The 17,196-nt window shown below is 36.4% G+C and overlaps 1 protein-coding gene across 1 annotated transcript; it reads left to right on the top strand.

The window, feature by feature from the left end:
* Window positions 1-16,407: 16,407 nt before the first annotated feature.
* On the top strand, window positions 16,408-16,986 carry LOC121253498. The gene has a single exon (XM_041153505.1). The coding sequence runs from the start codon at window positions 16,408-16,410 to the stop codon at window positions 16,984-16,986; it is 579 nt and encodes a 192-aa protein (XP_041009439.1).
* The last annotated feature ends 210 nt before the right edge of the window (window positions 16,987-17,196 follow it).

The raw sequence follows: 17,196 nt of genomic DNA, 5'->3' as shown, positions 1-17,196 counted from the left end.
GATTATTGATATTATATCATATGAATTTATCTACAAATGTTAAAAACTAAACATTGATTTTTCACAAATATCTTTATGTAGTTTATATAGTTATATATCAATAATTATATTCATAAAGATTCAAACAATACTATAGTATTGGAAATAATTTCTTCTCTCTCTTTTTTAAATACTTGATATATTCACACCATACAGTTTAAAATTAATACTATAAGATTAATAAATACAAACTTATTAGAGTTTATACAAGTTTGTATAAGTCGAGATGAGTTTTATACGAATTGTGTCGTTTAATAATTTATCATTATTTTGTGTTCATGAGTGGTTAATAGATAAATTAATCAAGCCCAACTTGAATTTGACCGAGCAAATCTCGAGTGGTTTGCCATAAACTTGGTCATTTAATGCCCTAAATAGGGCTTTGTTTCTTCCAAACAAGTATTTCAATAACCATGATATTTTATTCGCCAAATACACCATTCTTGTATACTCTTTCATATGTATGGCGCAACCCAATCCTTTTTTTCAAGTTTCTAACCTTTTTTTTTTATTATTATTAATTGAATTGGAATGTCTAAAGAATAAGAAATCCACTCTTGACAATGATATATGTTATATATGTAAATCCTAATTAATAAATAAATACATAAATATAGATAAGAAAGGGGTAGAGAGTCGAAACAACCATCCCATTAATGCAATAGTAACTCATGAAAAAATATTAAATCAACAATAATTACCCTTTTGACATAAAAAGTATGTGTGCTGGTTAAGTGACGCGTGAATCTCATGCACCTACTGTTTTAATGACTCTTCTTGGCAATATCAAAAGAGTGGTGGTCAAGGAATCACATGAGATGACACGTGTGAGAATAAGGAAAATATAACAAAAAAAATGAAATGAAACTTAAGAAGGAGGGATTAGAGGAATGAAATGAGAAGCTCGCAAGGGGAGAAAAACTTGGCTTCTAGCTGTGATGAGAGAGAAAAAGAGAGGAAGGAGAAACGCTTTAATCCAACCTTTGTCTTCTTATGCATGGCTATTCTCTGCTTGGTTTTTTATGGTAAATATAATTGCCACTAATGGGATATTTGGTTCATGCAATCTCTAATCCCCTTCGGCTTTTGCATTCTCAAAAATCTGATGTTTGGAATATCAATTCCTAAGAATGTAACTAAACTTATGTTTGAAAATAACTAGGAATATGATGAGATATATAGTATTATGAGATTTATGCATTTGATTAGTTTCTAGGAGTTCTATAGAAATTATTTGTTCTTCTCACACTATCCCTATATTTTTCTCCTGAAGTGTACAAGCCTTTAGAGATATTTGTCAGCTGATTTTTCAAAAGTGAGTTGTCCCTCTTCAGAGTCAAATTCTCCTTTTGAGTCTTTCGTTTATTTCCTTCAACCTTAGCTCCCAGGAGATTCAGTATAGGAGAGGTTGTTGAGTGCTCTACAGCACGGGAATTAGAAAAATTTTTGGTTGTGCGCTCGATGATGCCCTAAGTCTCATACTTGTTGGCACATAGGCATTCTACAAAGAACCCAGAGTAGCCAACCTCCTCATTACGATCTAAGTCTGGGCAGGGATCTGATGCCTGGTGACTTTCCCCCTCCAACCCCAAATCCTTAATTTGTATTTTTCCTTTGTATTTGTATTGAAAATAACTTTTGTAGTTGATCCTGAGCAATGGATGTGACTTTCTCGCTTTATTACTTTTTCTTATTTCCCATATGTGCCCCTTGTTTTTTCTTTTACTCGAGTTTTGTATAGTTTGAGTATCTTGTATGGGTTTGGGCCTTCAAGATCCCAACCTGAGGGGTCTCGCCCTTCCATTGAAAAGCAAGTCTTCTGTGTAGATGCTAGTGCTCCTCTTCAATTGCTGAGGATGCCTTTAGGCTCATCCTCTCGTTGGATTACTCATTAAAGTTGTCCTGACCTCTTTGTTGATTGTTTGATTCAACAAAGATGGGGGCATCTTGGGAAGGCATTCTTTTATCTGGCCATAGTGGGGGTTCAACGATGCTCCACTTTAAGGGCGTATGCTTAGGAGGGTTGTCCACTTCTAGGACTGCCATGTGAGTGTAGGAGGGAAATGCTTACAGAAGCAGTTTCCTCCTTTGGTAGTCGTGCAAGTGGGAAGCCCAGTTTCGAGAGCTAGGTGGGAGATGGGCTCGACAGCTCTAGATGCCGAGGAGGGAAACACTTAATGAAATGGTTTCCTCCTTTGTTTGCCATATAAGTGCGGAGCTCGACTTTGAGGGCTAGGCAGGAGATGGGCTCGATCACTCTAGATGGCGATGAGGGAAATGCTTAAGGTAGCTGTTTCCTCATTTGATCATTGTGCGAGCACATAGCTCAACTTTTAGAGCTAGGTGAGAGATGGGCTCGACCCCGCTAGATTGCGAGGAGGGAAATGCTTAAAGAAGTTGTTTCCTCTAGTCGTCATGCGAGCATGGAGCTCGACTTTGGGAGCATGGTTTTAGTGCAATAATAATAAATATTGAGACATGATAGGACATAAAATAGTTTTATTGAGGTGGTGGGCTTACATGAGGTGAAAACGTTAATACATGGGAGATTTCTAAGTGAAATACTACTTGAGGTGCTTAGCTTTCCATGGGCGTTGCAACTATTTTCCCTCAGCGTCCTTTAGTTAGTAGGCACCAAGTCGGTGGCAAGTTGTGACCACATACAGTTCTTCCCATTTCGGCCTTAGCTTCCATTCTTCTTCAGAGGTCACTCCAGTTTCCTTTAGAACCAATTCCCCTACTTTGAACGATCTGGGCCTTACTCTTCTATTGAAGTCTTGTTCTTGTTGGCCGCCATCCTTACATCTAATTCCCTCTCATTTCTCGAAGTACTGGACTCTCTAACTCAGCATTCCTACCTCCATTGGGATCACCACTTCACTTCCGTAAATTAAGGCGAATGAGGTTTTCCTAGTTGGGGTTTTAACGGTGGTTTTATACGCCCACAAAACCCCTGGGACCTCTTTGATGACTCATGGTATTCCAAACTGGAAACTATATAGCCTTCCACAGAAGCCTGGTGACTCAGGTGGCAGTTATTGTCACGAAGGGTTCCATTTCCATCCACTTTGTGAAGTAGTCCACTGCGACCTTGATGAACTTTACACCTCCTTTCCCTGGGGGCATAGGTCCCACGATATCTAGCCCCCATTGAAGGTCTATGGGGAAGTAATCGACATTAGCTCCTCAAGTGGACAGTGTGCAATTGACGCATGTATTTGACACTTTGCGCATTTCTAGACAGATCGTCTTGCATCTTTGAGGGCAGGGGGCCAATAATAATTAGCTTTCCTGACTTTTCTCACCAAGGTTCTTCTACTTGAATGATTCCCGCATATTTCCTCATGTATCTCAGTCATTATGTACTGAGCTTCTTCTGGTGAGATAAACCTCAGGAGGGGAGAGGAAGATCTTCGCTTCTATAGTGAATTGGGCCGCCTTATTCTTCACCTTTCCTACTTCTTCTTTTTCACTTGGTAGCTCCCTGGTGGTCAAGAACTTGGTTATCTCATGCGCCCATTCGGGTACTTCCACCCATACTTCTAAGACTTTAAGCCTAATGGCTGGGGTCTCCAACGATTTGGTGATTACTACTCATGGCAATTTTGCATCGTCCATACTTTATGCAGCTCATGCCAATTTGTCTACCATCCAGTTGTCCTTCCAAGGGATTTGCCCGATGATGAAATTATGTAAGCAGTCACACTCTTCCCACACTTGTTGTAAGTATAGTTGGAGTCTTCGCCGTTCACCACATACTACCCCTTGACTTGGTTTACCACCACTTGGGAGTCCTCCTTCACTTCCACTTTTGTAGCACCTAGTGCCTTTACTATGGCGAGTCCCACCAGTAGAGCTTCATATTCTATTTCTTTGTTGGATTTTGAATTCAAGCCTGACAGAGTAATAGGCCTCTTCACGTGAGCTTGATATTATGTATACGCCTATGCCTTTGCCTGAACGACAAGACGAGCCGTCAACATAGACTTGCCAGCAAAGTTTTGAATTCCATTCCATTGACGTTTCAGTTGAAGTATTGGAATTATTCACTCCTTATTGAACTGGGAAAGGAAAGCCCTTAGGCTCTCATCCTTCCGTTGTTTGATAGTTGAGATAGGCAATCGATTGCCTTCTTCTCATATTGGCTATGAATTGTGACAGGAACTTTCTGCCCAATTCTTGGAAACTATCATTGGTGCCCAGCTGCAGGGTTCCCCTAGCTAGCCCTTAAATTTCATGGGGAAAGCTCGACAAGCTATCTCTCTAAGAAAGCTGTGGAGTATCATGTGAGCCTTAAACGTCTTTCAATGCTCAATCGGTCCTTGGATCCATCGACCATCTCTAATTGTGGGACTTTGAATTTAAGTGGAAGCGGTGTGGCCATCACCTCGGCATTGTAAGGGAGATCTATGTCACTAAGCAACTGGTCGATTGAGGACGATGCTTTTATCTTTCCTAGCCATTTCCTCATATTTATTCACGAGGTTGCACAACTCATTGTGCATCCGCTTCTTTTCCGCATCGTAGGTAGCCACCTCGCCAACATTTTGTGACTATGCTTGATTGTGATCGTTCTAGTTGGTCCAACACCTTCCCCATATCTGGTGTTCCTTTGCCTCAGGATTTCATTTTCCTGCCAGAGATTTTGCATCTCCGACAACATTTTCCTTATTCGCTCCTCCATCTCTGCAAGTCTCCCCTCTATGTTCATCAAGGTAGCTTCTTGATCATAGGTTGCTTGAAAATGTGTTGTAACAGACATACGAAAAGCATGCTAAGGTTACCGACTAGATCCCAAAGATGGCACCAACTGTTAAGAACGTGTTTCGCACCACTACTGACAGGCCCAATCAACCTGCATCGAAAGAAGCTAGGGTCTCGGTGGGTCGGGGACACCTCCAATGAAAGCATTGTCATTGGCATAGTCAAAGGCAAAACTAAAATTTGACTATAATCACATGTTTTTCCTATTGTCTATTCCATTCAAGAGAGATTCCCACATTGAATTATGCATCTATTAGCCAAAATAATAAAATATTATTAATTTAATATTTTTTATAATATTCTATCTAATTTATTTTCTCATATTTTCCAATTCAAATCCATTATAAATTGTATGAACCCAAGCACCTATATATATATATAAATAATAATTAGTGTGCAACTATTATGTAGCAACAAAATGAGAGAGAGATTAATATAAATTATTCAATGGAGGGTGAATAGTAACTATACAAATATAGAGAGTTACTATTCTAGCAAGCAAAATATTTGCCTTCTACCTCTTCCAATGTAAACCATTTTTAAGGGATTGTTAGCCAAATTTTAGTTTGCCTGTACATTTGATTAAGCCAATGAGAATGCTCTAAGTCAGTGTTTATAGTGGCATAGTATGAAATTAAAGGGGTCGTAAAGAGTTATCTCAAATCACCAATTGGTCTTAGTTATATAGACTCTTACTAGATCGATAAGGATTGTATAACTACATGATACGCTCCAATGATCTCAGATACGATGAATATCTGAATTTGGATAGGCAATAACTAAAGAAGGAAACGTTGTTATGAGTGAGAATCTCAGACTCCTATCCATATTGGGAAGGCCCAAAATTTCCTCGACGACTATATCATTAACAGGGCATGAATATACTTGCGATATTCTCTTGGGCTACTTGCTACTGCCATAGATTGTTAGAAAAATAAGAATAGCAAACAAAGATTGTAGATGATATACAGTGAGGGGATTGTTAATCTGTCTCTTAGACAAATATTGTCTCCCACTCGTATAGAGTTCTGCAAAAGAGAATCTGACAATTATGTCCTCAGGATACAACATTATTTATAGTGTACAGATTGCAAATTCTGAACATTAAACCATAGAACAAATAGATGCAATTGCAGTAGTTGCAATATTTCAATTTGAATTTAAATGAAATAGTTACTATCTGAAAAGGTGTAGAAATCATTGTAATTGACAGTTAACATTAACTGTCGAAAAATAAGAATTAACACATCATTTTGTTTAAGTGCTAAGTGTGTCTAAAGCGTCAATGCGTTTATGCGTCATGTGTGTGGTCAGTATTTTGCACTGGGTGACACTACTATTGTGTGTCTACCCTTGTGTTCTATTTTATGTATAGTGAAACTCATTCACTTATAAACTACTAAAAGTTTCCTTGTCTTTTCAATGTGGGATATTTGAAATAATCCAACATTCCCCCACTTATTTCAAATAATAAATAAAATTATTATTATTTTAATGAAAAATGCTGCTATTACAATTATATGTTGACACTTAAATGTAAGTACCTTTTGGGTTTGAACTTCCCTGTAGCGTATGATTCTCAAAGTTTTATCAATATGATAGTAGACATGATATCCTTGAACTATTCATATTGTGTGATAAAACTGGAAAACCAGCACACATTAACACATATTTCTATTGTTCTTTATAGCCGGGCATTAAAGGCCATAAGCATTGTCCTAACTTCATGAGTGCTATAGGCGGTTTACCAAACCCGACAAAAGATGCCTGACTTCACACTCACATAGGTAGAGTTCTAGGTGCTCCAGCATAAAAAAAAAAACACATTTTATGCGAACCCACTAAGAGTTATGCTCAACCTTTCCATTTCACTTCAGGACTAGCACTAATCAATATTTTTTTAATGTTGGTCTAATTTAGTGCTATCACATCCCTAATAAGACTTTGTTTTCCCATTGAACCTATAACTTAGAATTCCAAGTTTAGGTTGGGTTGCCATTTTTTAGTGATCTATTCCATCGGTTTTAGAACCATCTCAAGCGATGTTTTGTGAATCAGATCCTTACTTAGGCCCTTTGTCAGAGGATCTACCAAGTTTGTACTTGACTTTATATAATCTATTGTGATTATGTCTTCCTCCAACAATTGTCTCATAGTATTATGTCGAAGACTTATATGTCTTGATTTCCCATTGTATGAATTGTTATATACTCTTAACCACATTGACAAGTCTATTAAAAGGTTTCTCAACCATTCGGTCTCTTTTCCAGCAGCTCCTAAAGCACTAACTCAGACTTCATAGTTAAGTGAGAAATGCAAGTTTGTTTTTTGGATCCCCATGAGATGGTTGTGTCACCAAGGGTGAACACCCACTCACTTGTGGATTTAGATCCATCATCCAAACAGTTCCAGTTAGCATCACTAAAATCCACAATTACAGATGGATATTGTCCATAATACAGAGCAAATGACTTAGTTCCTTTTAAATAATCCAATACAATGGAAATTGCTTTCCAATGTTCCACACCTGGACAACTTGTGTATCTACTCAATTTGCTCACGGCAAAAGATATTTCTAGACGTGTGCAATGCATTGCATACGGACTTCCAATGACACTAGAATATTCTAGTTGTGATACACATCGATGTTTATTTGTTCCAAGCTTCAAAGCAGGATTATATGGAATACGAGATGTTTTTCTAAGTAAATCATTAAATTTACTCAGAACTTTATCAATGTAATGACTTTGTGATATAGCATAAGTATTATCATTCCTATATATTTTAATACCAAGTATGGCGTTAGCAACACCCAAGTCTTTCATATCAAAATGAGATGACAGGAAAGATTTTGTATCTTTAATGCATGAGCTATTATCACTGAAAATCATAATATTATCTACATATAAGCATATTATCACATACTTTAGAATAAATACATTTGTCAGCTTCATTCAAACAAAAAGCACTAGAAAGAACCACATTATCAAATCTTTCATGCCATTGTTTGGGAACTTGTTTCAAACAATACAAAAATTTGACTAATTTACAAACCTTGCTTTCATGACTCGAAACAATGAAACTCTCTGGTTGCTCCATATATACTTCTTTATCCAAATAACCATTCAGGAATGTGATTTTCACATCCATTTGATGAATTTCAAGATTAAATATAGAGGCCAAAGATATCAATGTTCTAATAGAAGAAATCCTCGCTACAGGGGCATATGTATCAAAATAATCAATGCCCTTGGACTATCTAAACCCTTGAGCTACTAGTCTAGCCTTATATTTATCAATGGATCCATCAATTTTAAATTTTCTCTTGAAAATCCACTTACATCCTATGGGTTTAGAACCAGAAGGCAAATCTACAAGGATCCATGTCTTATTTGACATTATAGACTCAATTTCGTCATCAATTGCCTCCTTCCAAAAAGTAGTATCCTTAGATTTCAATGCTTCTGGTAAAGTAGAAGGGTCATTTTCCAAATTATAACATAAACCAAAGTCTTGCAAGATTATTTTAGAATTTTCTTCTATGAGATATGTTATAAAATCGGACCAAAACCTTTTTCTTTTCTTATTCTTTTGGATTTCCTAATTTCGAAATTCTTTTCATTTTCAGGAAAAACTTTTTCAAGAGTGCTATCTTTATAGGAAGTGCCACCTCCAAGAGATTTTTGAAAATAATTATTTTCAAAAAATTCAGCATCTCTTGATTTGATAATTACATTATATTCTTGATCCAAAAAATGATAAGCTTTACTATGTGATGCATATCCAACAAAAACACATTTTGGATTTCTTGGTCTTAATTTAGATCTTTTGAGATCAGGTAATCTTACATAAGCTAGACAGCCCCACACTTTAAGATAATTTAAGTTAGGTTTGCATTTAAACCATAACTCAAATGGTGACATATTATTCTTTTTAGAAGACACTCTATTTAAAATATAAATTGCAAAAAATATAGCTTCTCGCCAAAGATTATTAGGCAGACCTGATCGTTCATGCATGTCATTGACCATATTCATAAGTGTTCTATTTTTTCGCTCAGCTACATCATTTTGTTGTGTTGTATAAGGTGTTGTGCATTGGTGTATTATATCACTATCTTCACAAAAACGATCAAAATCATTATTAAAATATTCACCTCCTCTATCACTTCTCAAAGTCTTAATATTACAACTAAGAAAATTTAACCAATGAAGTCTGTGATCAAAATAAGGACGAGTCTCACATGGTTTCTCTAACCTCTGAAGAATTTAATAAACTTTTAGCTCTTGCCAATTCTTCACAATCTTCTCAGCCTTCTTCAAATATCCAGAATACCTTAGCCTGTAACCTTGTTACTTCTGCCCAATTCTCTGGTAATTTTTTTTGCAATTCTGTTTCTGCTATACCAGATCACTTTTGGATATTAGATACTGCTGCAACAGATTACATGATCTGTTCACCACATTTCTATTGTTCTCCTCCTAAACCAATTAATATATCTATAAATCTACCTAATGGACAAATTATACCAGCCACACACATTGATACAATTTGCATTTCCAATAATCTTTTCCTGCAAAATGTCTTGTGTGTACCCTCATTCTCATTTTAATCTTTTATTTGTTTCTAAGCTAACACAACAATCTATTCTTTCTTTGGAACTCATTGTCTTTTGCAGGACCAATCAAAGAAGAGGATGATTGGGATTGCATTTGACAAACAAGTACTATATCATTTTGTACCTACCTGCACAACCTCTAAATCTAATCCAGTTCATTTTTCTGTTGTTTCTAAAAAATCCTTAGACCTATGGCACTATAGATTAGGCCATGTATCTTTCTCTAGACTTTCTTCCCTCAAACACTTAGATTTTTCTATCTCTATGAATTGTCAACATATATGTGATATATGTCCTTTGGCAAAGCAAAGAAAATTACCTTTCCCTGTATCACATACAAAAATTTTTGATTTGGTTCACTGTGACATATGGGGTCCATTTGCTACTATTTCTTATTCAGGTTATAAATATTTCTTGACAATTGTTGATGATTTCACACGATGCACTTGGGTTTACATGCTGAAAGCTAAGTCTGAAGTTCCATTTCTACTAAAAGTTTTTGTATAATAATAAAAACTCAATTTAATGTTCCTGCCAAAACCATAAGGTCAGATAATGGACCTGAAATTTTTCTCATTGATTTTTATAGTGAAATAGAATTTTACACCAAAAACGCTGTGTAGAAACCCCACAACAAAATGGAACAGTTGAAAGAAAGCATCAACATTTACTTAGTACAACTAGAGCACTAATGTTTCAATCAAATATTCCATTATCCTTTTGGAGTGACTGTGTTCTCACAGCAGCTCATATAATCAACATAATACCTACCCCTCTTCTTAATAATAGAACCCCTGAAATGCTTTTCAACAAAACACCAAAACTATCTCATTTAAAGGTGTTTAGTTGCCTTTGCTTTGCTTCTACACTTCAAAATCATAGACATAAGTTTGATCCTAGAGCTGTCAAATGTATATTCCTCAGGTACCCCTCTGATGTAAAGGGTTACAAAGTCATGGATCTCAACACTAATAAAGTGTTCATTTCTAGAAATGTCACATTCTATGAAAATATTCTCCCTTTTACAGACACAACTTCTAATCCACAAAGTCATACATTCCTATTCCCACTATCAGAAAACAACTATTATTTTTCCACAATTCCTACTGCTCTTCCTAATCAATCTATATTATCAACTTTTTATGATGATAACCTTCATTCATACACTGACCAAGATGTGTCTATATCTCAGAATAATGCCATTTTCAATGATCTACCACAACTCAGAAAATCAACTAGAATTTGAAAACTATCTATTCTTCTGTAGTATTACTATTGCAGTCAAGTTGCCTCAAATATAGCCCATTCAACTTCTTCTAATGATGGTTCTACTAAAGGTAACTTCTATCCCAGCAGATTATGTAACACCCCGTATTTTAGTATATTTTTACTGAAGGATTATTTTAAATAATTCAAAAATTTATTCTCTTATTTTATAATTATCGGATATTTTAAATGGGTTATTTTATGATCTTTAAATTGTGAAAATTAAATTGTTATGTTTTCTTAATATTTATTTATTGTTGTACATTTAAATTGTTCCTCTTTTAAATTAATTGGTTGTGAGATTTAATTATTTTATTTTCATTGTATTATTACATTTAAATTATTTTAATTGATTTGTTGTTTTAAAATCGTTTCCGTTGGATCATTTTTGTGACCCAAGATATGAGGATTGGACCTCATTTCTTTCCCTCCATTTTCTCTTTCCTCTCTTTCTTTTCTTTTCTTCTTTTCCTTTTTTTTTCTTTCTTCCCCTGCTTTTTCTCCCGCGCGCGACCAGCTCTCCCTCTCTCCCCTGCGTCCGCGTTGTTCGTCCACCAGCCGTCGCTGTGCGCCACCATCCGACGACACCGCCCTTCCCACCTCCTTCCCCACACTCCGGCAATCTCCCCCACCCCAGTTTCCCTTACCCACGCTCTCTCTCTCTCTCTCTCTCTCTCTCCTCGCTGGCTGTGTCAAACCCATACGGGTTGTAGACTTTTTGCGCCTCCGTGTACCACCGTGCACCTCACCGCCCCTTCCTCCTCCTCCTCCACCCACCGGCGGCCATTTCCCTCCATTCCCAGCTCCTCCTTCGCACAATGCAAAGCCGCGGCACCCTTTGAGCTCCCGCGCCGTCGCCGCGCAACCTCCGGCCACCACCTCTTCACCACATCATCCTTGACCTCCTAGCAACCCAATGGACCCAACCCCCAGCTCCGATCCGTCACCGGTGAAGCACATCCAACCCCATTTTTGATTTGGGTATTTTTGGCCTAAAATCACCATTTGCGCCGCCACCCACGGCAAACTACCACCACCATTGGCTTCATCGACCTCTCTAGGCCCTACCCTATCAATTTTGAGTCTTGGTTTGTCTCCGTTGAAAAGTGAGTTTTTGAGACCCACGGCCACAGTATATTTTACACTGTTACGTTGCTGAGCCGCCACTTCTTGCAGATTCGTGATCCTTCAAAAATTATTATATAGCACTGTAAGTATTTTTCCAAAGAACTTTCGTGCTTTAAATATATTTTTGCACTAACACATATTATTGTGATCTGGTTGGACATGTCGGACTGAGTCAGAGGAGTTCGGGGGTCGAATGGATTATGGACGGAGTTGTGTGTTTGGTTGGTATTGTGAATTGTTAGTTGTTGTGGTGTTTCATGTATATGGCATATTTGCACGCATGTTCATGTTTGTAAATAAAAACTGAGTTTTCACATGATTGCATACATGTTGATGTGTTTATCTGAAAATTGGATATTCATGTGAAATGATTTGAGTGTGTTTGAAACGACTAGATTGACTGGTTTGAGAAAAAGGAAAAGAGACTGTAGGGACGGTGGTAAGCAGGGACAGTGGTAGAGTCCCACCTGTGATTCCCTCCTACGGTGCATGCGGTAGGGATGGTGGTAAGCAGGGATGGTAGTTGTGTCCCGCCTGTGATTCCCACCTATGGTGCACGCTGTAGGGATGGTGGTAAGCAGGGACGGTGGTAGAGTCCCGCCTGCGATTTCCGCCTACAGTGTCCGATAAATGGTTTGTTTTGTGTGAATCATTTTCTGGGAAAATGACAGACTATGTTTTTGGGCCAAAATGAGATTTTGGCGTGTGTTAGAAATAATCATTTTTGGGAAAAAATGGTATTTTATGGCTAAGTGGATTTTTTCGTATTAATGCATGTTGGTTGCATTAATATGTTTTTATCCCGAGAGTTGTTTGGTTTATACTTACATGTGATACCATTTTATGGTATCACAGATTTTGATGCAGATGAGGATGACGAGCCTTATCTTGGCTCCGTTGGTGGAGTGATCTGGGATTGCTCCTGTTTATCGAGTTTCCTTTTTTATCAATTTATGTGTTGCCTTTGTAATATATTTGGGATGACTGTATAACTCTTTAAAGATAATTTGTTTTGAATACTTGTATTTAAATTTTTGATACTTATATGACTTATTTATATTATCTGCTGTGATTTTTATTGTGCACCCTTTCATGTTGCACACACTTGAGCACATTTTGTTGGATGCGTGACCCGTGTTGTCATCATCCTTACGTCACGATTTCCTTGTTTTTGTATGTGGGAGTTGGGGCGTCACTGATTATCATCTTCTTTGCCAACAGATTATCATCTTCTCATAAAGCTTTTCTTGCCTCAATAACAACTTCATCTGAACCCAACACATATAAACAAGCTGTCCAATTTCCAGAATGGCAACAAACTATGAAAAATGAACTACATGCTTTAAAGTTAAATAAAATATGGGAGCTTGTAACTTTACCGAAAAATAAACAAACAATTGGTTGTAAATCATATTCAGAATCAAATACAAATCTGATGGAACCATAAAAAGACACAAAGCAAGATTAGTGCCAAAAGGTTACACTCAACAAGAAGGGTTAGATTTTTTGATACCTTCTAACATGTTGCCAAGATTACTTCCATTCGACTTCTACTTGTTGTTGTTGCAATTAAAAATTGGCACAATCACCAACTAGATGTAATTAATGCATTTTTACATGGTGAATTACATGAAGAGGTTTACATGGACTTGCCTCCTGGACTGTCTAATCAGAACAACAAAGTTTGTAGACTTTTAAAACGTCTCTATGGCCTTAAACATGCATCTAGACAATGGTTTGAGAAATTTTCTAACTCTCTCATCACCTATGGTTTCACTCAACGAAAATTTGACTGCTAATGTTTATCAAAAAGTCTACAAATCAAAAAGTCTGCAGCCTCTTTTATGGCACTGCTTGTTTATGTTGATGATGTGCTGCTAGTAAGTGATGATTTGGAACAAATTCAACTCTTGAAGAAGTTCTTACATGATCAATTTACAATTAAAGACTTGAGACCATTGAAATATTTTCTTGGTCTAGAAATAGCAAGATATAAAACTGACATTTCACTTTGCCAATGAAAATATGCCTTCGACATATTACAAGACACTAGTAACCTTGGCTCAAAACCTGTTGCTTTTTCCAATGGAATCAAATCTCAAACTCACTGCTAATGATCCAAAGCTTTATGAAGATCCATCAAAGTATAGGAGGCTGGTTGGTAGATTGTTATACTTGACAATTACCAGACCAGATCTTGCCTATTATGTCTAAGTGTTAAGTAAATTTCTAGCAAAACTAGCTGTCAGTCATCACAAAGCAACAATGTGGGTCCTCAGGTATCTGAAAGTTACACCAGGCAGGGTTTGTTTTTCTCATCATCATTAGAACTTCAACTCAAAGCCTTCTCAGACAGTGACTGGGCAGGCTGCCTTGACACCAGGAGAATCATAACTAGTTTTGCAATATTTTTGGGCAATTCTCTAATTTCTCGGAAGTCCAAAAAACAAGCCACAATTAGTAGATCCTCTGCTGAAGTAGAGTATCGAGCTCTTGCAGCTACAACATGTGAAGTGCAATGGTTGGCCTATGCCTTGCAGGACTTGCATATTGATCATCAACAGCCCACAACTCTATACATAGATAGCAAATCAGCAATGTCTATTGCCACCAACCCAGTTCAGCATGAAAAAATTAAGCATATACAAATTGACTATCATTTGGTTCGAGAGAAATTGCAAGAGAAGCTTATCAAGTTGTTTTACATTCCCTCTCGGCTACAGTTGGCAGACATACTCACCAAGCCACTGGGTTCATTGCCTTTTCGTCACACTCTACGCAAGATGAACATTCTCAATGTTCATGTTCATCTTTAAGGGGTGTTGGTGTATAGCATCCCATATATAGAAAACATGGAGTTAAAGTCCAAAGAAGAAAAGGCCAAGGCTAAAGTAGGCAATATACATTAGTTATTTATTTGGAAAAAGTTACTTTGCCTCTCCATTTTGCCCACTCTATTTGACCGCTGGTCAAATTTTTTTTTTTTTACTTAGTGATTAAGGAAGTGATTTTAAGTGTATTGGTATATTTTTTTTTATTTTTTTAAATATTTAAATATATTAAAAAAATGTGAAAAGAAAAAAAAAACTTTTTACGCTGGGCGGTAAGCCCAGCAGTCAATATGGGGCGGCATAGTAGCCGCACCCTATTTATTTTCTATTATCTTGATTTTCAATATAAATAGATGTAAATACAAATGATCAGATACTTGATTCATTCAATACAATTCCTTTCAGATAGTCTACGTGCATCATACTTTTTCTATACTTCATACTTTTCGTTTCTAGTTTATGAAACTCTTGACACCATGAATTCTAAAAATTACTCCCAACCAAACGTGTCGTAAATGTCTATTAAGAGTAACACTGAGATGGAATGATAATTTTGACAAAGCAGCACCGCATATAATGGAGTGAGTCTCCAAACTAAAAGGTTATACTCATTTAATTCCTTTGTTAAGTAGGTATTTTAGAATAGAAAATAAATGGTAATAACATTTTACAAATTTTTAAAGGTCAAATCATTTTGTCCCGTTAACTTGCACAGTCTTATATACCTGGCGAATAGAAAATAATAATCTAATCGTATGGGAAAATTACATTATTATATTGTTTTATAAGGGAAATTATATTATTCTTTCTAAGGAAAAAAGAAAAAAAGAAGAAAAAGAGAGAAAGCTCAAAAAGCTCATTACTAAGCTCATGATCAGGTAATCACAAATGGTGTCAAAGGGTCTCAAGGATATATCTTTCATCCCTCACACCCCTCTCTAAGACTAAGGTCTGGTTTGGATATTGAGATGATTCAACCCATTTCATCTTATCTCAATATCTAAATATCAGTCAAAAGCACTTTTTAATTTAAAGTTTTTAACTAATCATTATTTAATCATTATAACTTTCCCAAACTTTCAAATAAAATAAAAAATCAATTCAACTTTTACAAATCTCAAAACAAAACTAATGTTAAAAAATTATATTATAATAATATTTTGACTTTCTAATAATTTTATTCAACTTTTTCTTTTGTCTTTTCTAAAATCTCATTACAAATCTTAATTTAAATTATTTCACTACTATTCACAAATTATTTTACTATTATTAATATATTTCTTATCTCCTCTCAATATTCAAACAAGACCTAAGGGATGTAATTAATCTCCAAGAACTATTCAAATACCATAGATCTAAAATATTATAATAGGAATCCTCACATGAACGATATTTTTTATTAGATACTTATATATATCTAATAAGTATTAGATATTCTTTTATGTGTGTTTGTTACATGCTGACGTGGTTAGCTTTCTCTCTCTACTTTTTTTTCCAACATTTGAAACCCAATACTCCTGAAAATTCATTACTATTTTTACTAATCTTCTAGATATCCATTTTTGTAACAGTACTGGATCTCATAGTGGTATTGAGGGTAAACTTTTCTCTTCTCTTTTTTCTCTCTAGCTCGCGAGGGAGAAAATAAAGGTCGTGGTCAGAGTCGAAACAGCCTGCTGGTTTCGACTTTCGAGTAATCTGAAGGATGTTGAGTGTAATAAAAAATAATTTAGAAAAGCTAAGTGGGAAGGAAAGAGTGATATGGAAGAGTTAGAGGAATTATGGGAACAAATGAAGTTGACGGAAGAGGAGATGGAGACGATAGAACTGAATGAGGAGGATGCAGAAGTGGTGATTAAAAAAGGGGAATTGTGTCTGGTGGGGAAAGTTTGTGTTGACAGAGTGATTAGTAAGAGTGTAATCATGTCAATTATGTCAAAGATTTGGTGCTTAAGTAAACCAACAGTGTTCCAGGTGGTGGGGAAGAATTGTTTTGTGGTTGTTTTCAATAATCATGCTGATAAGCTAAAGGTAGAAGGGGGAAGGCCTTGGTTATTTGATAATAATCTGTTTATTCTGAAGGCGTTTGAGGGTGATTTGCACCCGGGAAAAATCCTGTTTGATTGTGAGTCAATGTCGGTGCAACTTCATAATCTTCCACTTGCAAGAATGAATAGAGATACTGGGGAAAGGATTGGTAGGTCAATTGGAAGGGTTTTAGAGGTGGATGTAGACGAGAAAGAAAGTGGATGGGGTCAGTTCCTTAGAGTGAAGGTGGAGATTGATCTGAAGAAGCCATTAGCAAGAGGTAGAACAATATTTGTTAGCAGTTCAAGGTAGTGGATTCCTATCAAATATGAAAAATTACCACGAGTTTGTTCTTCTTGTGGTACAATTATTCATGATTCCCTGTCTTGTAAGACAAATAGAGAAAAATTGGAAGGAAAGGCTCCTCAGTTTAGGGTGTGGCTACGAGCAAAAATACCAGGGAAGCAAAGAAGGAGTGGTTGTAATGGGGGAGGGTGAGAGGCTGAAGACAACAAAGAAGAA

The sequence above is a fragment of the Juglans microcarpa x Juglans regia genome, chromosome 2S (genome assembly GCF_004785595.1).
Source record: "Juglans microcarpa x Juglans regia isolate MS1-56 chromosome 2S, Jm3101_v1.0, whole genome shotgun sequence".
Taxonomy (NCBI): Eukaryota; Viridiplantae; Streptophyta; class Magnoliopsida; order Fagales; family Juglandaceae; genus Juglans; species Juglans microcarpa x Juglans regia.
This window is presented reverse-complemented; position numbering and strand designations above follow the sequence as displayed.